Raw genomic sequence first — 24,238 nt, 5'->3', positions numbered from 1 at the left:
CATTGGACTCACCTAGGACAACTAACAAAAGGATGATGATGGGCAATGTCCATCCCAAGAAACAGAAAGTATCTACAACTGTAGATAAGACAGTCTATCCATCTGCCCCATGGGATCTAAGCCCCCTAAGCAAAGTAGGCATCACTACCCCAAAATCCTCAATAGTGAGGAAGAAACAAATGTAAGATGGAAATGCAACTATGGACTAGAGTAGACTTATTTTTATTCTAGTAATGAAAGAACTTGTAACATAAAGAGAGTGGTCACCAGAGGTTCTGAGGGGAGGGAGAGGGAAGAATTAGTGTAACATAGGGCATTTTGGGGACATTGGAATTGTTCTGGATGATACTGCAGTAACGGATAAAAGCTGGTACACATATTGCCAAAATCTATAAAATTGTGTGGTGCAAAGTGCAAACCATAATGTAAACTATAGACCATGCTTAGTAGCAATGCTTCAATATGTGTTCATAAACTGTAACAAATGTACCACACTAATGAAAGATGTTATTCATGGGGGCAAGTGTGGGAAGGGGAAGAAGTGGGGTATATGGGAATCCCCTATATTTTTGATGTAACATTTATATAATCTAAAGCTCCTTTAAAAATAAAGGGGAGGAAAAAAAAGCCATAGTGCTACTAGCACATAGAGACAAAGATCAGTCACAGACACGGGCATGTAAGAATCACCTGATTTTTAACAAAGAAAGTCCACTTCAGAGGGTGAACAAGGACAGTCTTTTCAACCAACTGTGCTGGTACAATGTCCCTATAGACAAAACCCATGTGGAAAAAGTGAAATATGACCCCTACCTCATAACAAATGCAAAAATGAACTCCAAGTGTATTGTGGTATATGTAAAAGTTAATACAATAAAACTGCTAAACTCTAATATGGGAGAAAATCTGAATATAGAAAAGAATTCCTCCACAAGGCACAAAATTAATATTAACAATTTCTGTTCATGAGAAAACACTATAAAGAGTATAAAAGCGAGCGTGAGAGAAAAAGCTCTTTAAGGCTTATATCCCAAATAAACTATAACACTTCTATGAATCAAAAACAAACAAACAAAAACATTAAGACAATCCACACAAAAATGGATACAGGACTTAAACTGGCACTTCACAAAAAAGGACATCCAACTGGTTAGTACACACACAAAAAGGTATTAAGTCTCAATAATGAACAGGAATACGCAGTTAAACCACAGTAAGATACCAATATCTACCCACCAGAATGGCTATAATGGAAAAGATCGACAAGGTCAAGCCTTGGTGCAGATGTGGGGCACTGAGAACTGACACTTTGTGGTGGAGATGGAAATTGGTACAATCACTTTGGGAAATTGGCATTATTTACTAAACCAATATCTTTTTAAACCAGCAATTGCACCAAGAAACAGACCTAAGAATGTTTAAACCAATTTCATAGGCAGAAAGTATTCTAAGACTATTTTCCTCAGAACAATTGCTACTTCTTGTTTTAAGGTTCTGTTATAAAGATGACAATCTGAAATAGGAGAAGAGCCCATCTAGTTTGAACTTTCACATAAAATGAAAAGTATGTAATGTATCTGAGCCATAAATTCTATTAATTCTAAGTCCAGGAAACTAGAAACATATAAAGTATGGTTATTTAGGCTTCAATTCAAAAACACAGAAGCTCAGACCTTGAAAAGACAAAGTTCATTTCAATGAGGTATGCAAAACAGACAGGAGCTGTTGGGAAATGCTCAGTTTACTAGAGAAATCCCATAACTCATTAGCAAGAAAACAAAGCCAAGGACTTTGGGAGCTCATCCTGTATCAACTCTGCCTTCTAATTTGGACTACATCTAAGGATTTCAACAATACCTTCTGGAGAAACCTCCAAAGAATGAGCTGTACAGAATGTTTCACAATAATCCAATTCAGGATTGGACAACAATGTTAACAGAAAAAACTTCCTCACTAAATATAACCCAAATTTCTACTGATTTGGATTATTTTCATTTTTCACTTATACTACCAACAGTGGAATGACAAAACCGGTGTCCCTTTATAAACAATTCCTTGAAATGGAAAGGCAAGAATAGGTTAGAGTAGGTCAAAACTTTCCTCAGTGAAAGTACTTTAAGTTAAAATGTCATACCCATTATGCCAGGCCAGGCTAAATCTTCATGATCATCCCTTTCTTTTCCTGGAGCAATGTGGTTGAACCGATCTAGATGTTCCAATAGGCCACCCAACAGGGGAATAGCTCCAGCCTCTTGCATAAGGCCAGCATTTTTACTGAGCAAAAGCACAGTAGAAACTACTAGTTCTGGAAGGAGAACACCTAAATTTAATAAGAAAAAAAAAAAAAAAAAAAGGCACTGAAAGATAAATACAAGTCTTTACCCTATAAAAGAATTTAGGAAATTGCTCAATGTTTAAAACCACAAAATAAGGAAGGCTTGACATTTAGCCTATTTCCATATGATTACTTTTATTTTGGAAGGGCTATCTATAGCTATAAAATAGAACTCTCTGAGGTACAATAATACTTCTCAAAAACACTGTGCTTAAACACAAAACTATTTATTCTTTTATTCAAGACTGAATCTTTTATTCAGAAAACTAAATACCATCACCACATTAATCATCAGAAAAAGGCACTCAACAAATGATATGCTCTATCCTTACAAAATTAATTTAAAAACACTAAGTGATAGAATTAAAGTTTCTGAAAGATCAACTAAATTTCACATTGCTAAAAGAAAATGAGGCAATCACCATTGACCCCATTATTGAAGTTTTAATAATAATGGTATAAATCTAAATCACGCCACTCACAGCAATATGACTCCTATACAGGAGGCTTTATAGACATGGCAGGTACTTGAAAAAGAAAAGGCAAAAGAACTAAAATATTTAAAGAGCAAATACATGCAGTTTAAACAGAAAATAAGACTTGTAACAGGTAGATGAGGAAGGTACCAGTGAAGTCTCCTTCTACAATGCAGGCCACCTCTGCAAAGTGCCTCCAGCTGGTAGAAGCAATGCTAGCAGCCACAGGCAATATATCTCCAATGTGTGTGCACAAAAGGGCTGTGTACTTTTTCAGCAAGGAACCAACACCCATTAGCTCAGGACCTTGAGGAAAGATATGGAAATTTTCATTTCACTATTAAAAATGTCTTTGTAAAGAACTGAACATCTCCATTGCATCACTCTCATCTATTCACCTTTTACCTAAAATAATTTTCTCAAACAGGAGCCTATTAACTCAAATAACTTGAGGGGCAGTGAATTTGACTATGCTGAATTTCATATAGTGAATTACACAGTACCAAGAAACTTTCGGAGTATACTATAGTTGCTAATTTACAGATTTTAAAAAGTTTATATCCAATACATGAACTTCATTTTCAAAATGCAGGTCTAAAAGCTTATAAATTACTACCAATGAACTAAGTTAGGTCTTTCTCAGTCTCATAACATCTTCAGCTTTTTTTTTCCAAACAGCTCTTAGGTTTTTACCCCTTTGACTTTGTCTTTCTGACAGCCATCTTTTTCAGACAAGTTAACCTATTTGAATTTCAATATTTTCAGCATCTAAAGGTAACCTAATTTGTTTCAAGAAGTAACTCAATTATTCATTAAAATAAAGTAGGTATAAAATATTTAAAACAGCAGACCTTTCCATTTTTAGCAGAAAAAGCCACACTTTTAGGAGGAAGACAATACCAGGGATTCTTATGCAAAAGCAGCATTTACTAGATGTTAAACACAACACAGAACACTTACATATTTCCTATTTCAATCCTCCTAGGCACCATAAGGGATTATCCCAATTTCGTGTATAAGAAACATCTACAGGAAACTAATTTAGCAAATGTCAAAGAGCTAGTAAACACAGAGCTAAAACTGAAATCCAGTGTTCCTCTAATGATTCCTCCCACTACACTGACTCCCCAATGTGACATACTAAATATTGTCACAATTTAGTGCCTATATAATTTAGTATGTGTCGATTTCCAACATTCCAGTACTAATATGTGGAATAAATCTGATAAATCTTATGAAAGACTAAACTGTATTACGAAAGGATGCTCTTCTATTCTGATACCTACAAGAATCCAAATTTTAAGACAATGAAATAAAAAATATTAACGAGTCTAATGCAGAAATATTCAGTCAAAATTGAATGGTATGTCAAAAAGCCTAACTAAAAAAGCATAAAAATATAAGACGCTTTCACATTTTAAGCAACTTACTAGAAATATCTGAGGTCTGACCAATACTTTCTCCTGGATAAAGTTTACTGATAAGCAAACGCTGAAAACGCAGTAACAAATCCAGGGAAGCAGATCTTTCATGGCTGTGCTGCTCAAAGTCCAGGCACAATGAAATCCGACGAGCAACATCTTTCAGTCTGGCCACAGTCTGAGAAGCAATGTTTCTATACAGAGAAAAGAGAATTGCAAAATTAAATTATCTGGTTTTTTTTAAAAAAAGTATTAAAAACTCATAACACAACTAAAACTAAAAAAAAAAAAAACAAAACAGGTAATACACAGACAACCTGTAGCTTATTCACTCCCCAAAAGAGTGTGCTATATCTGCAATAAGCACTTCCTCAGCCAAAACTGCAAAGTCAGAATCAAGAGATATAATGGTGCCCCTGCTTTACAAAATAAGCCCCTAACAAGCTGCATGAAATGGTCCAAAACAATAGAGGATTTTGTTTACAAAAGGAATACTCCTGTAAAAACATCTGGAAAGAAAAACATTCATGTCCCAATCTTCTGTCCAAATCTCCACTTCAAATATAAATGCAACCATATCCTTAAAGCCAAGGCTCCCGTGCATTGCCTCTGCCTTCAGCACCAACGCAAAGACAGCCCCGGGCGGGCAACCTGTTGGGTACTCAGGGCTCAGTGAGCAGAAAAAGGAAGACCAAAATACGTACCAACAACCCCAGGACAAGGTAACACGGGCCCAAAAAACACCGCAGCAAGGAAAAGAGTAGAGGTTCCAATTTCAACTGTGGAATCCGAGTTGAGCCATGAACCATCAGTAGACAGGGAGAAAGAAGAAATGTGAGCTACCAGAAGCTACAATTACAAGAAGAGTGACTGTTTCTGGTTCCTGAGAAGAATGCAAGGATTCGAGGTCAGGAAGATTAAGAAAAGGCTTCTAAGGAAGGGCGAAAACAACACGGCAGTGAAGGAGTACCAGGCTGTTGGGACAGGATCCTAAAATACTGAGCCACAGAGGTTTTAAAAAGAAAAAAGAAAGTGTTGTCACCTGGCTTGTGTTTGAGGAAGATAACTCTTATGTCAGCAGGAAAGTAGACTGGAGGTAGATGGAAAAACACCAAACAAGACTCTGCCACAGAGCAACAGCTCAAGCCTGAGGTGGCCATGGACTCCTAACTGATTCCAAGAGGGGAAAGTAGGCAGTCAGGGGCAGGAGGAAAGGAGCCCATGACAGAGCCTAGTGCAGGAGTGACCACTACACCAGACTGATGACACCAGTCCTGTCCCCTCCAAAGGTATTTATCAGGGATGGCAACCACTTCTAGTGAGGGAGAAATCTGGCAATCTCTGCAAAACACTGAGTTGTTGAAAGTGAAAAAATGCAAAAATATATACCAGGCAAATAGCAACCAAAAGAGAGTTTAAATAGCTATACTAACATCAGATACAATAGACCCTAAAAAAACTGTTATGAGGGACAAAAAGTATCACTATAAAGGTGCCAATTCAACAAGAAGACCTAACAACTAAAAATATATATGCACCTAAAAGCAGAACACCAAAATATATGAAGAAAATACTCACAGAGTTGAAGAAATAACTCTACGTTACTAGCAGAAGACTTTAATACACCACTTTCAATAACGGATAGAATATCTGGACAGAAGATCAGTAAGGAAATACAGGACTTGAATGATAATCTAAACCAACAAGAACCAGAACACATATATAGAACACTTCACCCATCAACACATTCTTCTCAAGTGCACAAGGATCATTTTCCAAGATAGACCATATCTTAGGTCATAAAATAAGTCTCAATAAACTCAAAAAATATTGAAATGATATAATGCATTTTCTCCGACCACAATGGAATGAAGCTTGAAGTCAATTAACAGAGGAATAAATGGAAAATACACAAGTATGTGGAAGTTAAACAACATATTCTTAAGCAATGAGTTAAAGAGGAAATCACAAGGGAAATTAGGAACTATCTTGAGGTGAATGAACATGAAAATACAGCGTACCAAAACTTATGGGATGAAGCAAAGGCAGGGCTGGGAGGGAAATTTATAGTTCTAAATACTTACATTTTTTTTAAAAATTCAAATTAGAGACCTAACCTCAAAACTAGAAGAACTAGAAAAAGAAGAGCAAACTAAAACAAAAACAAGAAGAAGGAAATAACAAAGATTAGAGTGGAAGCAAATGAAACAGTAAGAAAAACAAGAGTGAACAAAATCAAAAGTTGATTATTTGAAAAGATCAATGAAATTGACCATGTTCTAGCTAGACTGATGAGGAAAAAAGAGGAAACAAATAATGGAAATCAGAAATGAAACGGGGAACATTGCTACTGACCCCACTGAGGGGGGGTGGATAATATGAACAACCATATGCCAAAAAATTAGATAACCAAGGTGAAATGCACAAATTACTAGAAAAACACAAACTACCAACACTGACTAAAGAAGAAATAGTGGATCTCAACAAACCAATAATCAGTCATCAAAAACTTCCCAACAAAGAAAAACTGAGGGAACATATTGTTTCACAGGTCAATTTCACCAAACATTCCAAAAAGAATGAACACCAATTGTATTCATACTCTTCCAAAAACTTGAAGAGGAGGTAAGACTGCTTAATTCATCCTACAAGGCCAACATCACCTTTACAACAAGCCAAAGATACAATACGACAAGAAAACTACAGACCAATATCTCTTATGAGTTTAGATGCAAAAATCCTCAAAAAAATACTAGCAATACATGAAAAATAACACACCATGATCAAGTGGGATTTATCCCAAATATGCAGAGGTAGTTCAACGTAAAAAAGTCAATAAATGTAACAGACCACATTAACAGAATGAAAGAATACGCTTGATCAATTGATGCAGAAAAGGATTTCACAAAATCTAGCACACCCTTTTGATATAAAGCCTTAGAAAACTACAAATAGAAGGAAACATCCTTAACAAGATAAAAGGGCATATATGAAAAACCAACAGCTAACAGTATACATAATAGTGAAAGACTGGAAGTTTTCCCACTAAGATCAGAAACAAGACAAAGATGCCCACTGTCACCACTGTTATTCAGCATTGTACTGGAAGTTCTGGCCATAGCAATTAGGCAAGAAAAAGAAATAAAAAACAAATTAAAAGGAAGAAGTAAAACCTATCCTACTTGCAATGATGACATGATCCTAGAAACAGAAAATCCACAACAAAGCTCCTACAGCTAGTAAAAGAATTTAGCAAAGAGGCAGGGTATAATATCAATACCCAAAAATCAGTTTCTATACATTAGCAATTAACAATCAGAAGAAAAAATCAAGTGAAAAATTACATTTACAAGACCAACTAAAAGAAGGAAATAAGCATAAATCTAAGCAAGGATGTAAAGGGCTTGTACACAAAAAACTACAAAACATTGCTAAAAGAAATATATTTTTCTTTCGTATTTTTAAAATAGGTATTTATTTATTTTAAACCTGTTTTGAAACCAAATCCTTCCTCTCTGCATGCCAGAGTGACCAAAAATTAAAAAGTGCCCTGGGAAGCGGATTTGGCTCAACCAATAAGAGCATCCGCCTACCACATGGGAGGTCCAGGGTTCAAACCCAGGGCCCCCTGACCCAAGTGGTGAGCTGGTCCACATGCTGATGCGTGCAAGGAGTGCCGTGCCACGCAGGGGTGTCCCCCATGTAAGGGAGCCCCACGCACAAGAAGCGTGCCCCATAAGGAAAGCTGCCCTGCACAAAAGAAGCGCAGCCTGCACAGGAGTGGCACATACACACGGAGAGCTGATGCAGCAAGATGACACAACAAAAAGAGACACAGATTCCCAGTGCCGCTGAGAATGCAAGCAGATAAAGAGCACACAGCAAATGGACACAGAGAGCAGACAACAGGGCAGGGGGTGGGGGGTGATGGGAGAGAAATAAATAAAAATTTTTTTTTAAAAAGTGCTCTGTGCAAATGGCATAGAGCAGGTCCTATCCAACCGAAACACGTAATGTGAGCAAGCCATATATACAATTTAAATTATTCTATTAGTCACATTAAAAAAGTGATGCAAAATTAATTTTAACAATGTATTTATCCCAATATACTGAGAATATCATTTCATATGAAACCACAATATAAGAACAATTGAGATATTTTACTTCGGTTTTTTCATATTAAGTCTTTAAAAGCCAATGTGGATTTTATACTTACAGTACATCTCATTTTTGAAAGCTAAATTTTCATTGACAATACTTGATATGCATTTAGATTCATAAAATACACAGTTGAAAAAGTAGATTTACATGCTCAAGTTATTCCAAACATACTTAAAACTTTAACAATAACTAAACTGGGTATCAGTTTTTAAATTTTAATTTTAATTACCTAAATAAAATATTCAGAGTCTCAGTTGCACTGGCCACATTTGAAAACTAAATAGTCAAATGTGACTAGTGAATGCCATACTGGATAATACAGACCTAGACAGCTAGAGACATGACAGATAGAGCTCTCCAAGCCAACACACAGTCTGAGCAAGCCAGAGATCAGAAACTAGCCCTCACCTCATGGAAACAAGTCACCCAGCACTTGCTTTTTGCCAGGAACACTTACCCCTGCAGGTTTCATGCCACCAGTCCCATGAGTTAAGAGAAGAGCATTCAAAACCCATAAACACTGTTTTCAAATATTCTTCTCCTTTGATACTTAACTCAATGAAGTAAACGGAGCTTTTATTTTTACTCCCTCAGTTACCATGCTGTGAGGTAGGTATCAACTTGTTATAAAGTAGTCAAAAGTGCTTTTCTGGTCTTTTTTGGGTAACACTGACATACTGGGCTGACTTTATCAGTAAACACTGTCTGATCACTTCCACCCAATCCTGGATCATCCCTATTGAAGTGAACTTCTGTTTATATTCTGAATCAGATTTATTCTTACCTCTTCCTGATCTTGCCTTTCAAAATAATGCTCCCCATTATTTTTTTACTTTAATTTTTAAATTAAAATTGTCTTGCAAAGCATATAAATCTATATAAATTTATGATACAACAAACTGTGTATACAGAATCCAGTTTAAAAAAAAAAAAGAACCTTACCACACTTGCATCTACCTGCTTAAACTAAGGATAAACATCTTTTCACGTTTATTGCACACTCCAATTTTCTCTTCTTTGAAAGCCTTTAGACTCTCCAGCTCTACCTCATACAATGCAATCTCTTCTCTCTGCTCTTTATCCTAAAATCTCTTCTGGCTAGTTTTCAGAGATTTCTTCAGCTGCCAAACATTTTTGAGACTCTAGTGCTATATTTCACTATCTTAACATGAAAATAAGTAATTCTCCTAATAAATATAATACTATTTACCTTAGAAGCTGTTGTATTAACTGAACTAGAGGCAAACACTGTTTTCCAGAAGATTCATAGATCCCTGTATTAATGAGGTCTTTATCCAATGGAGTCCTACTTCTATGAAAAGTGGAGGCATTTGCTTCCTGTTCATCAATTTCTTTTTCCTTCTGTGCTTCCTTTTTGGCTTCAATGTCCTATAAATCATAAAACAGAGAATAATTAGTAGTAATTCTCTTAGCAGGATATGAAGGCACTCTTAGATTCAGCCCCAATCCTCACTATCTAGTTATCCCCTGCATCTGTGTTCTAACTGATGTACCAGGTAACACTTGCCCATACTCTACCTGTCAGAATCCTACTGCTTAGTTGTTCAGTTTCTAAATAGTTTCTTCTTCCTAAAGATCAAATATCCAAGCAGGGTATTGCTGATTGTTTCCAGCATCCTTCTGTTACATCCCTAAAATCTTTATTCCTGCCAGTGGCACTCAAAATCATGTAATCTGCCCCATGTACACAGAGTCTATCTGGTTTGTTAACATGATGCCCTCTATTCAACACAGCAACCTCCAACAACTCCCTCACTTGCTGCTGCTTCTGAACTCAGGCTGCCCTGCTTGACTTTTATCACATTTAACAATAATTCTTACATTATTATGATTGAGGCCCTATTTAAGTGTGGCCAAAGGTTTCAAGGCTCACTAACCCCATTAAATCCCATTCCCAACCTTCAATGGTAAAAGAACTCTGAGAGGATAAAGAATTGAAGAACAAAATAAACTGCAGTAAAACTGCTGCTTAGCAAATGCATGAAGCATTTATTCTTTAAGAAATAAATATCAGCTTATATACATTTTTACTATTAGGGTTCTGCAAATTATGACCCACATGCCAAATCCAACCTGCCACCTGCTTTGGTACAGCCCACAAACAATGAATGGTATTCTCAATTTTAAATGGTTCGGGGAGGGGGGAATCAAGTTAAGAATTTAAAATTTCATGACATGAAAATTTTATAAAATTCTAATTTAGTGTCTATAAACAAAGTTTTATTGGAACACAGCTAATCTCATATTGTGACTGCTTTCATACTACAGCAAGAGTTCAGTAGTTACAACAGACAATATGGCCTTTTAGAGAAAATGTTTATCAACTCCTGTTATACAGCAATGCCCTAAACTCCCAAAATAACCCACTAATATTTTTATACTTATAACGTGATAGGATTAACAAAGTTACTTAAATAGCAAAACCCATGTGCCAATGAGTGAATAAAATCAATGGACCAATGAAGTGCCATTATTTCAGCAAATTCTGCATAAGGGTATATTTTAGCATTAGGTTCCTCTGCAGATAGCTATACATATGTGCCCTTAAAATGTAGATATTAGAAAATTATATGACAAAAATACTCTTGGTAAAAACAAGCATAACAAAACAATGCTGAGGTGATCAAAAAAGAACTACAACAGGGAAGCAGATGTGGCTCAAACCACTGGGCTCTCCTCTACCACATGGGGGGTGGCAGGTTCAGTTCCTGGGGCCTCCTGGTGAAAGCCAGCTGGCCTGCACCACAAGGAGACACAAAAAGATGATGCAACAAAAAAGAGATACTGAGGAAAGACAAGGAAAGACACAACAAACTGGGGAACTGAGTGGCTCAAGCAATCGAGTGCCTCTCTCCCACATCAGAGGTCCCAGGATCAGTTCCCAGTGTCTCCTAAAGAGAAGAGAAGACAAGCAGACACAGAAGAATGTGCAGCGAATGGATACAGAGAGCAGGTGGCAAGTGGGGGGGAGAATAATTTTTTGTAAAGCTACAGCAAATAACTTTTTCATATAAACACAATGACAATTTTTAATTAAAAAGGAAGACTAAAAGCAAAAGAAAATCAATTAGGGAGTGGATGTGGCTCAAGCAGTTGAGCATCCACCTTCCACATGGGAGGTCCCAGGTTCAGTTTCTGGTACCTCCTGAAAAAATAAAAACAAACAACAAGCAAAACAAGCAAAAAAAACAATTCCAGAAAACCGATGTGGCACAGTGGTTGAATGACAGCTTCCCCCATATGAAATCCTAGGTTCATGCCCCAATACCTAAAAAAAAAAAAATTACATCTCAAGGTAATGATGACCCTTATGATCCAGAAATTGTTTCTTACAAGTACATATATCAAGCAAAAGCCTTATAATGTCATGTGATAGGCAGATTTTTTCACTGAAATCCTCAGGGAACTCTAAAATCATGCTTCATGTGATTTAGACTACCACATAAGCAAATCTAAGCTTACTCAGTAACTACCTCATCCAGAGAATGAACATCTTTCACCTATAATCCCTGAATGAGAGACCTGTCTGCTAAGATCATCTCTTGGCCATGAACCCCAGTGAATACATTCTGAGAATCCTGATTTATAAAAATAACTCTCACTCTTGCTCCCAGCATGATGCACCTTAAAGGTGGCATCCACATCAACAATGCCCCACAGGCATGCTCAAGGTGGTATGACCCACTGGGGGCGTCCCTTCACCTTCCACGCTATAAACACACACCATTTTCACTTAACACTTGCTCCATGCCACATGTATTTATTACCTCAATGAACCCCAACACAAACCTGAGGGGCAGACACTATTATCCTCCATTTTAAAGACAGGGAAACCAAGGAGCCAGACTGTCAGGATGGAGCCACCAATGGATGCTAAAATTAGTGGGCAAAGTATAAGTAGAAACAGGATGTTTGTATAATCTAGAAAGAGCTTTGTGTAAGTTCTTCCATTACTAGAATAATAATAAGTCTACTTTAGTCCATAGTAGCATTGTGCCATTTAACTAAGTAAAAAGGAAAAATGAGTAACTTTATAGTGGATAATTATGGCAAACATCAACCTAATCAAATGATCAAGATTAACATTACCGATAATTATACATATCACCATCCTGCACCACCCTGATATGATGTACTGACAGGGCATATAACCCTACAACTTTCTAACCAAATATGCATAACCTCAATATAATCATAAGAAAACAGACAAGCCCAAATTGAAGGGCACTCTATAAAATAAATGTCCAGTACTCTTCAAAAGTGTCAAGGTCATGAAAGACAAAAAAAAGACTGAGGAATTGGAAGAGACTAAGGAAATGAGATGACTAAATACAATATGGGCTCCTGGACTGAAATCTGAAAAATTAAAAGGACATTAGTGGAAAAATTGGTGAAATTGAACATAATTTATAGTCTAAAAGGATTGTATCAAAGTTAATTTCTTAGTTTAAATAGATGTACCATGATTATGCAAAACATTAATATTAAGGGAAGCTGTGTGAAGGATACAGGGGAACACTGTAGTACTTTTAGAACATTTCTGTAAGTCTAAAATTACAACAAAATTAAAAGTTAACAACTTAAGGAAATTTTTTTAAATCAGATGAGCTAGGATTCCGTAGTGTAGGAAGGTAACTGAGAAGCTACTGAGATGAGCCAAGTTACTCAAGGAACCCAAACTGAACTGTTGTCGGCAAGTGAGACTCCTATGTTATACAATAGGTCTGGCTGACAAAATGGTACCTGTTATCACTTACTACTAAACTAAGTATTGGAGACTGTCTTGACACATACTATTTTAGTCAACTGCTCTAGTTCTTATTCTTTGTCCTATAATCAGTTCTTTGTCCTTCTGTCTATATTCATAAGTAATACTGTAGTTTTCTTTTTTCTGTGTGACATCTTTTCCTGTTTTTTTTTTTTTATCAGGGAAGTAGTAGTCTCAAAGGGGCTTTTCTTTGTAGGAAGATTTTTGATTACCAATTCATTTTCTACTTGTTATAGGTCTTCTCAGATTTTCTATTTCTATTTCTTCTTGAGTCAGTTTTGTTAGTTTGTGTCTTTCTAGGAATTTATGAGTTTCCTCTAGGTACTCTAATTTGTTGGCATATAATTGTTCATAGTATTTCCTTATAATTATTTTTTATTTCTGTAAGGTCAATGGTAATGTCTCCTTTTTCATTTCTGATTCTGCGTACCTGTATTAATTGCAACTGCAGGGTTAGGAGGTATAAGTCAATGAAAAAATGTTAAAGGAAAGATAAATAAGGCCAAAGGGTAAAATGACATTCAAGACCCATGAAGTCTAAGGTTGGAAATGGTATCAGAACTGTGTAAAGTTCTCCTGGACAAGTCACCAAACAATTAGAAAAAATTGCCCAAACTCTTTCTATGAGGCTAATATTACACTGAAACCAACACCAGAAAAAGAAATCACATGCAAAGGAAACTACGAACCAATGTCCCTTATGAAAACAGATGCAAAGAAACAAAACAAGAGCAAACTAAATCTAGTAATAAATAGGAACAACATACAATGATCAAGTGGGATTTATATCAAGAATTCAAGGTTGGTTCAACATAAAATAAATCAGTGTAATACACTATATCAATATAAAACAAAGGACAAAAATCACAAGATCATTTCAATAGATGCAGAAAAAGAATGACAAAATTTAATACCTTTTCATGATAAAATGCCTCAACAAATGAGTAAAAGTGTACTAACTTCCTCAACCAGATAAAGGGCATCCATTAAAAATTAACAGCTAAGATGATGCTTAATGATAAAAGACAGAAAGCTTTTTCCCCTACGATCAATAACAAGAAAAGAATATCTACCCTCAGCACTTCTATTCAACTGGTTCTGAAGATTTCAGGCAGTATACTAAGGCAAGAAAAGGAAATAAAAGCATCGATATTTGGTTCAGTGTTCACAGCAGCATTATTCATACTAGCCTAAGAGTTGGAAACAATCCAAATGTCCATTCACTGATGAATGGGTAAACAAAATGTGGCATATTCACACAATAGAATATTACCCAGAAATAAAAACAAATGAAGTATAGTGGTACCTCGGTACTTATCAATTGGTTCCGGGAGGTGCAACAAGCACCAAAAGCAATGAATACCAAACAAATTTTTCCCATAAAGAATAATGTAAATAAATTTAATGTGTTCTCAAACCAAAGACAATGCACATTTTTAAGGCAATATGTTAAAAAGATAGGGTTGTATGTCACTGCTTTACATAAGAAATAAACCTTAAAATTAAAAAATAAATTAGATAAAAACTTCATTTTATCTGTACTAAGAAGAGTCAATGGCCTAATGGGATGGTGGGAGGAGGGCGGTGAGAAGAGGTTACATGCTGTGTTGCCTGGAAGGAGAGTCCCCCTCAAAAAGAACATCAGGCACTTGCTTCAGTTGTTCTTTCACTTTTCTATCTTTTCTCAATTTGTACCACTGCCTCTGAGACATTCTTTATCACCCTCACTAAAAACTTATCCAATGAGGACTGCTCTGTCGTCTTTTCAGAATTCCTCAAAAGTGTGAAATTATTTGATCATTCAGTAAATTCACATTTCTACTTGTGAGAAGTTTGTACAGATGGTACTTTTCTACAAAATTCTGAACTTCTGCCCGTTTTGCATACTTTTCTTTTATTAAGAAACTGTGGACATCCTCCTTATCTCTTCCTCACCTGAACAAATCTCTTCAGCCATTCTTGTTGCTGCTCCTCAGTGCTGAGCACTTCATGATGTCCCTCAACATCAGCAACATCGACCTCCAGACCCATGGATTGGCCCAAAAATACAATATCCTGCACAACTGTACTCTCTGTACCTGCAGGCTTGGGGTGAGCCTCAAACCCTTCGAAGTCTCTCTGAGTCACAGCTTCTGGCCACAAATTCTTCGATGATGAATTCGTTGTCCTATAAGATACTTCATTCCAGGCCTTATCAATAAGATGAAGGCAGTGCAGGATATTGAAACGCTCCTTCCAGAATTCTATGAGGGTCAACTGGGTATCAGAAGTGATCTCAAAGCACCCCTGGAAAAGCTCCTTGTGTACTACTTTTTAAATTATGAAATGACCTGCTGGTTCATGGGCTGGATGAGAGGAGTAGTGTTGTGGGGCAGGACACTTACAGTGATGAAGCTGAACTCCAGTAAGTCATCCTCCAAGCCTGGAGAGTGGGCAGGCACATTGTCCAAAAGTAGAAGAGCTTTTAGAGGCAAATTTTTCTCCAGCAAATATTTTTTTCACTGAGGAACAAAACACTTAATTTATCCACTCAGTGAAAAAGTGACTCATGACCCAAACTTTGCTGTCCGCCCTCCACCTCATACGAAGTTTGCTTTTTACAACACTATGCCTCTTGAAAACTCGTGCGTTTTCACAACGATAGACTAGCAGAAGCTTGAGTTTTAAGTCCCTACTAGCATTCCCACACAACAATAGAGTGAGCCTGTCCTTCAATGGTTTGTGGTCTGGTAAAATGTTCTCCTCTTTTATGATGTAAGTTCTACTCGGCATTTTTCCAAAAAACTGCAGTCTCACCAAAGTTAAAAACTTGGTGGGAAATAAAACCCTCAGCCTCTACATACTCTTGAAATTCAATGACAAATTCATCAGCAGCCTTTTTATTAGCACTCGCCCCCTCACCATGCCTGACAACACTATGGAGACCAGTCCTCTCTTTAAAATTATCAAACCAGTCATGGCCGCCCTTAAAATGTCAACATTCTCATCACTCAGTTACAATTTGTTTTTCAAAAGACCGGCATGCAACACTTCCACTTTTTTCACATATCATGGCTTCCAATACATTGTCACCCACTAACTGCCTCTCATTTATCGAAATTAATAACAGCTTTTCAACTTCCTCGCGTGTTTGGGAACACAGCTTAGTTACTGCTTTAATTCCTTTCACAACATCAGCCTTTTTTATCACTTCTTTATTCTTAATGATGGTGGAGAACCATTGTTCCAGGCATACCGAATTCCCTAGCAAGATCCATAATGCTGATCTTGTAATACTGCTCTCATATTTACCTATTATTTCTTTTTTTTTTTTTTTTGCTCAATGCTGGTATGAAGGAATTTTCTTTTCTGCTCAGCACTATCACTGCTCATTTTCTTATGACCCATGATGAGGAAAAAAAATATATAAAAAAATACAAAATGACCACAGAAGCTAAGATTGGACCACAATGGGATGTGCACAGGGCAAGAGCTACTGCGTGACTAACACATGACCCTTTGTTTCGGCTGCAAAGGGTAGCGAGTCACGAGGCAACCATCACTGACAAGTTCTAGCTTATGCATCGAGTACCAAACAAACAACGAGTACCAGGACAAAATTTTCCCTTCAAAATGCATCGAGTACTAAATTCAACGAGTTCCAAAGCAATCGAGTATCAAGGTATGACAGTACAGACACACACTGCAACATGGAAGAACTGTTAAAATACTATGTGAAAGAAATCAAACACAGCTGTGGGGGGAGTGGTGGGGTGGGGGCGGTGGTGGTGAATGGGGACCTCATATTTTTTTAATGTAATATTTTTTAAAAATGAATATAAAAAAAAAAAAAAGAAATCAAACACAAACATGCATTGTACTATTCCTTTTATATGAAATGTCCAGGGGAAATACATAGGGACAGAAAGTAAATTATATCTAAAAGAACATTAAGTTTAAAAAATATATATATGTCATTTGCGAGTCAAATGTGATCAATACTCCTGAGAACCTACAATGCTGAATACACAAATTTATTATGAAAAAGCAAACACAATCCCTTCCTTCGACTGCCAGAACAATCTAAACACTAACAGTACTCCACAAGTCCTGTAGGGTAGGGAGACAAACATTCTCATTAACTTAGTGGTATGAGTGGAGCTGGTACAACCTTTCTTAAAGATAAGATGGCAATATATACCAGAAAGTTTAAAAATGTGCATGCTTTTGACCTAGCAATTCCATTTATAGAGCTTTTTCTTAATTATCATTCCTGTACTTAATGATGTATCTACAAAATGTAATCAAAAAATTATTTAAGTAGTGTTAACTATCCAAAACCTAAATGATCAACCATCGGTGGCTAAGGTTTAAAAAAAAAGTTACTTTCTTTCCAAACATGACAGATTCCCCAAAGCCAATGAACAAAATGGATGTAGCAGTAGAATATTCAACACAGGAAGACATAACAACTGTTAACAGTGAAAAAGATGCAAATATATTTAATTGAGACTAATTCTGATACCATAATTAATATCATTATTAGTATACAGGCATTTAAAAAGTCTGGAAGAATATAAGCCAAAAATATTAACAATGATTCTTCCTAAATGATGAGATTATAATGTTTTATATATTTGTTTGTGCCTTTCTATACCTTCTCAATGTTCTTCAATGAACATGTCCTATTTTCCCTACAAAACATTTTAGTTTTAAGCATAAAAAGGCTTTTTGCATATTTTTAGATATCTTAATTATATGGTACATATGAAGCTCCTTCATTAGAGTTCGCAAACTTATTAGTAGCAGAGAACACAGTTCATTTCTCTATATCTCTCCTGCAATTCCTTTTACAGAATGTACAGAATAAGCATTTGCTGATTAAACTGATCAATTCTAAAAATAATGCTCAGAGATACCAAGCTCAGGACTGTTGTCTGGCTTACACGTGGGCTGCCTCTGCCTATTTACCACCACTCCTCCACCAAGCTGAGATGTGATGTGGCCACACGAGCCATGGGGCACAGGCATCGGCAAGCCTGCTGCTCAGTAGGCATGAAGCTTCAGCAAATCACTAAACTTCCCTGGCACTTCTGTCCTCATCTGTAAAAAGGCAATTTTAAAAATACTTTTCTCATTCATCATAGTTGACAAGGTTAAAAAGTAACAGTTACACAAAGGAATCATAGGCACTATTATTACATATGATTCTTCTAACTTTTTCAATTTAAGCAAGTATTTAACTATGTTCTCAAACATATTTTGAATATACTTATTTCATGTAATTTATCATTGTAAGTTTTAAAAGCAAAAACTATCCTAATCAAGAGTAAAATTAAAAAAAAAGAAGATATATGAATGGCCAATATGCACATGGAAATGCAAATGAAACCACAATATGCCTAGTAGAATGGCTAAAGTTAAAAAGACTGACAGTACCATGTTTCGATGGGCACATGAAAATCCTAGAACTTTCATATATGGCTGGTTCAAATGCAAAATGGTACATCCATGCTGGAAAATGGTATAAATATACACTCACCCTAGGATCTAACAAATTCCACTCCTAAGCATTTACACAGGAGAAAAACACAGGTTCACTGAAAGACTTGAACACAGAACGATCACAGCAACTTTAGAGTCAAACATCTGATGTAACCCAAATGTCCATTAATAGAAGAATGGATAAACAAATTGTACTATAACTACACAATGGTATACTCCTCAACAATAAAAACAAAGTAATGGTACACCTAACAACATGGATGAATCTAAAAAACATCCAAGGGAAAAGAAAGCAGACACAAAACAGCACATACTGTATGATTCCATTTATATAAAATTCTAGTACAGGCAAAATTAATCTAGAGCTGAAGGAAATACGGGGGGTATGCTAACGCAACTGTAAAGAGGCAACAAAAGAACTTTCTGGGGTGATAGAAGTGATCTATATATCAAATGTGGAATTTGTTAAACTCATTGAAACAGATAAGTGGGTGAATTTTATCATACTTGAAAAAATGCCTCAACAATTTTTTAATTATTAAAGAAAACAACTGGATGTAACTAAAAGCTTTGTTTTAGTAGTTTTAATAATCCTGACAATAGGTTGCTATTTCTTTACACATAAAAGTGTGGCAATTTAAACCTCCTCTCACTACGGAGTAAGGCAGCCTTCAACAGTTCATACAAGCTCCTCAGGCCATACCTGAATTTCTGCAGTAATGGCTGCATTCAAGGCTGACTCTAACCCTCCATCAGCCATCAAGCTGCCCACTAGAAGATCAATCATGAATCGACGACCCGGACTTATGTTCACTTCATTGCCTGAAACTGAAAAAGGAAAAGTGTTTTTTGACAGTTTGAATAGAATGCCATACCCTCCCAGCACCATGCCCACACACATCTCCACTCCTTTCTCAAGCCCACCTGCACAGGGCAAGAGTGCAGAGAGCGCCCGTGCCCTTTCCTCAGCAGTGGGCAGCAGCACTGACCACCCGCTTTGAAGCACTGCCTGTGCAGCTGACTGTACGGTGCTCAGGACGCCCACACTGCTGGCCAGCGTCACCACGGTCTGCTTCAAACTGTTCAGGAGAACACTGCCCAGACCTAAACCAAGGAATTCTGGGTCAACCTGGTGGCTAATAGCAGCATGCAACTGAAAGGAGAAAAACAATTTCACTTAGAACTCCTAAAAGTGAATGGATTTCAAAATCTTTAATAATTTGAAGTATTATTTATATAAGAAAATATTTGAAGTATTACTTATATAAGAAAATATTTATCTCTTTCATTCTCTCTCTCTATATATGTGTGTGTGTGTATATATATATATTTTTTACATGGAATCAAAAAAAAATTTTACCCACTGTAGTTGATAATCCATGGTAAGGTAATTTATAAGAGGAACTGTTTTAACCCAACTATAAACACGTACATGGAAAAGTTCAACAGAGAGTACTAAAATGATATGGAAATAGCAACCTCTACCCCACCCCTAGCAATCCACATCCAACACAGAGAGAAGGTAGATATAATATAACCAAAATACTTCAAATCCATATAATCAAGCAAGAGTATGAAAGAAAATCCTCAAGGGCAAAGGATGAGATCTCACATCAACAAATACAGCAGAAGTCAAGACGTTCTAGGACACTGAAAGCAAAGCAAAGCCTTTGGGCCAGGGGTGCAGCCTCCAACACACTGAACCTGTGTGTTGGGTCCTGCAGAAAGCTGGGAGCCAAGTAACAATTGCCCACCTGCCAGTCAATCAGGAACAGCAACACATTACCTACCAGCTCAGGTAATGGCACAAAGTGAATTATCTAACCAATGTTTTGGGAAGAAAGAGACTCCACAAGAAATCAGAGTCCCAGCATGCCCTACCAGTAGATGAAAGATATGCAGAGTTCACAACTCAAGAAAAGAACATCAAAACTCATCTAGAACCTGTGAAACCCACAGATACTCAGAGAGGCAATTGCAAAACTCCCCTGTGGGGACAACACCACAGTCATGGGCAAAGGGACACACTAAGGAATGCCTCCCCTAAAGGTAGACTGACAATCACTAGGTCATAAGCCACCATGAGGGAGAGTTGCAAAGAGAAAAAAAGGAAAAATACAATTTAAAAAAATGGAATGAATCCATAAAACTTTAGAGATTAAGGAAGGAATAAAATTCAAATGAGAATATAATAAGCAAAATGAAAAGACTCAAAATAAAAATTTTAGAAATGAGAAAGAAGGTGGTGGTAGGGTTTGGGAATAAAAACGTCAAAGCAGAGGTGTGGACGCTGGGTTCAAATCCTGCCTCAACATGTACTAGATACATGACTAGAGATGTTCTTAACTTCTTCTGTTTCTTCATCTGTACAATAAATATAACCCCCTTTCCCCCTTGATAGGGCTCTTACAAAGATTTAATGAATTCATACTGGTAAATCACTTAGAATAGTGTCTGGTCATATAAGTATTTGTTAAATTAATGGACAAAGTCAACATTCGGCTGAAGGAAGAACATCTGATTAAAAATGAACTGAGTAAATCCGCCAGAAGGTAGCATAAAAAGATAAAAGAGATAAGCAGTGAAAACGATAGCGATTTTAAAATATTGTAACATATGGAAGATAAATTGAGAAAGTTCAACATAAATTTAATAAGAGTTCTAAAAGGGAAAGTAAATAAAAGGAGGGGAGAACAATTTTAATGGCATAATATAGATTTTTTAAACCTTAACAAAAATATAAAAAATCAGACTGAACAAGAATACATAACCCTCAATCTGTACTTGTATTGATATTACTAAACAAAGATGGAAAAATCTGAAAGACTACCAAAGAGAAAGATAAATTTGCTATAAAGAAACAATTACACTAAAATATAAGATTTCTCATCAGTAACAATAAAGGTCAGAAAGCAATAGAATAGTATCTTAAAAGTACTAACAAAAGCAGGTCAACTAAAAATAAACCAGCTCAATTATCTTAGGAGATACTGAAGTGAACAGATTTTTCAGACTTGACTACTCACAGACCTTGAGGAAGAAACAAACTGGAGGAGGCACCTTGGCAAGAAATAACCTGGGCACAGGAGAGAGTGGGCTAAAAGCCACAGTAAGAAACACACTGGTAAAAAATGTGATACCTAAGCAAATACAGTTTCTAAAAGAATGAAGATTAAGATGATAAAAATCATTAATTGGGAGGGGGGCCAAAAAATAATTTAAAATAATTACTATTATTTCACCAACCTAAGAGGCCCTTTTTGTTCTTCTTGTTTTAACATCTCTAAACTCATAATGTGTGTGACAAATTGTAATTGGGAGCATTTGAGTTTCATTGATATACAAAATAACAGTGTGCCATGGATCCCAACATAGTATGATAAAACACCTGGCAATTATAACACAGAAGGTGGAAAGGGGAGTTTAAATTTAATGCATCCCACAATACCGTTACGCTCCAGGAAGAAGGCTACTGAATAACTTAACACTTAGTGAAATAAATATTCAGCTTTTTATAACATAATTAACCACTGAAAGTTCAGAAAAAGAATAAAAAACTTTTGAACGATTAAAGGAATTTAAAAATAAATAAAATAAACCTGATCAATCCAAAACAGAAACATGAAAATAATTTAAACAAAATTAAGACAGAAGGCATAAATTCAAATATATAGTCATCACATATTGAATAGACTTAGCGATTGAATTTTTTACAAGCATTATAAACTAATTTTTAAAAATACAATTAAAACATAAGAACCTAGAAAGACTGAGAGTAAAGAAATGGAGAAATATATGCCACCAGGTAGACAGAGACCAACAGATATCCAGCATAACTAAGATGTGCACAACATCACTCAGCCCCTCAATGGTAACAGAAAACCCCTGCAAGCCACAGAAAGCACCAGATCACAGTTCACAGGTACATACCACACATGTGACCAATCTAAAAGATTTAGGGGAATCTTTTAGAATTCCCCTACAAGATTTCTGGGGGAGGCAAGTACTCCCCAAACTTCAGTTATTTTGATTATTACAACTAAACATTTCACTCAGTTCTGTGCTTTCTAGAAGCCAAGGCCAAAGAGGAGATAGCAAGAATCATAATGAGCTATGCAGAAATGATTAGGTAATAAAGGGGGGAAATTACTTTGTCAAAGACAAAGTTACAAAATTTTATTATAAAGATCTTCTTATGAAGAACAAAGAATAATATGATGACCAAAGACTTCGGCTATAGAAGGGAGGAAGGGAGGAAAAGAGAAAATTTATTTATTTTGTTGCTTTTATTTTTACCATTAACAAACTCAAAGACACAAAATTAAACTGTGACTAAGCGTAGACATTTCTGTAGGAAGCCAACTAAATACTGAATGGAGCTGTCACACTCTAGAGAATTGGCTAGCACACCCACCTACACTCTCTCTGTCTCTCTCTCCTTATCTTTTGTCTCGTCCAGTTTTTTTCTCAGTAGATAAACACTAAATTTAAGATGAAATTCCCTGATGAATGCCAAGAAGCTGATAATAGCAAAATAATACAATCCATACACACTATTACCTGTACTCAGGGAAAATAATATAATTACTCATTTTTTTTTAAAGCCACATACACATTGCTCATCATAACCTTACTTTAAAATTCCTTTAGCAGTTCACTTTGACTAAAATCTTCACCCTTCAAAATGCACAAACTTTCTTATGAATACCTAAGACAATGATAAAGGGGGGAGAAAAGAAAATCAACCTGTTACCTGAAGCCGTAGAAGATTAAGTGTTGCCACAGCCATACACTCTTTCTCCTGGGGTGGGGGCCAGTCAGCGGTGCCATCCATCCCTTCACTCACTTGCCGTAGTAGGAGATCCAGCTGCTCAAAAGTCATGGAGCAGATGTCCACCACAAAAGGGACACGGAGGCCAATAGACCATTCGGAACAAGACGACCAAGCAAAACTCTACAGAAGAAACGCAAGATCCTGAAATGAATCTATAAAATTCAGCTGTGATCATAACTCAGCAGATATAAGACAGTTTGAATGACAAGGGCTTAAATTATTACTTATTAATCCCTCTAAATTCCCAGATGCATATGTAATTTCATGGCTAACTAGCTCACATCCTATTTTTTTCCAATATTCTTTCCATTTACTAGCCCTCATCTCCTTTTGTCACACCTAAATATATAAAAGGTTCTTTTTCACTCTCAAACTTACTAATGTACATTAATGCATAGCATCAAGGCACACAATCCACTTGAAGTCATACAATTGCAACTCTAAATGGATAGTGACAGGTGAGTATATATACTGTAATCCCTAGAGCAACCACTAAGAAACTATGCAAAGAGACAGGGAACAACTCAGTTGATAAAATGGAATATTAAAAAAATTTTTAACTAATCCAAAAGTAGATCATTAAGGACAAAGAAACAAAAAACTGAGAGCGAACATAAACAAATAATAAAATGGTGGGCAAAAAAATCCAACATATAAATCATTACATTGAGGGAAGCAGTGTGGCACAACTGACAGAGTATGGCCTACACATGGGAGGTCCAAGGCCACCTGCCCCGT

The 24,238-nt window shown here is 36.3% G+C and overlaps 1 protein-coding gene across 3 annotated transcripts in view; it reads right to left on the bottom strand.

Moving 5' to 3' along the window:
* Positions 1-24,238, bottom strand: part of HERC2 (HECT and RLD domain containing E3 ubiquitin protein ligase 2) — a 290,972-nt gene that overhangs the window by 124,750 nt on the left and 141,984 nt on the right. For all 3 annotated transcript variants that reach the window (XM_058294806.1, XM_058294807.2, XM_058294808.1), the window contains exons 17-23: positions 23,420-23,620; positions 19,591-19,819; positions 19,370-19,494; positions 9,604-9,782; positions 4,242-4,426; positions 2,962-3,117; positions 2,135-2,320 (exon numbers count right to left, since the gene is read on the bottom strand). In XM_058294806.1, the coding sequence (XP_058150789.1) occupies positions 2,135-2,320; positions 2,962-3,117; positions 4,242-4,426; positions 9,604-9,782; positions 19,370-19,494; positions 19,591-19,819; positions 23,420-23,620 (1,261 nt within the window). The remainder of the gene's footprint in view (positions 1-2,134; positions 2,321-2,961; positions 3,118-4,241; positions 4,427-9,603; positions 9,783-19,369; positions 19,495-19,590; positions 19,820-23,419; positions 23,621-24,238) is intronic.

Source organism: Dasypus novemcinctus, chromosome 3, assembly GCF_030445035.2.
Source record: "Dasypus novemcinctus isolate mDasNov1 chromosome 3, mDasNov1.1.hap2, whole genome shotgun sequence".
Taxonomy (NCBI): domain Eukaryota; kingdom Metazoa; phylum Chordata; class Mammalia; order Cingulata; family Dasypodidae; genus Dasypus; species Dasypus novemcinctus.
The sequence above is the reverse complement of the archived record's forward strand: the minus strand, read 5'-3'. Positions and strand labels throughout refer to the sequence as shown.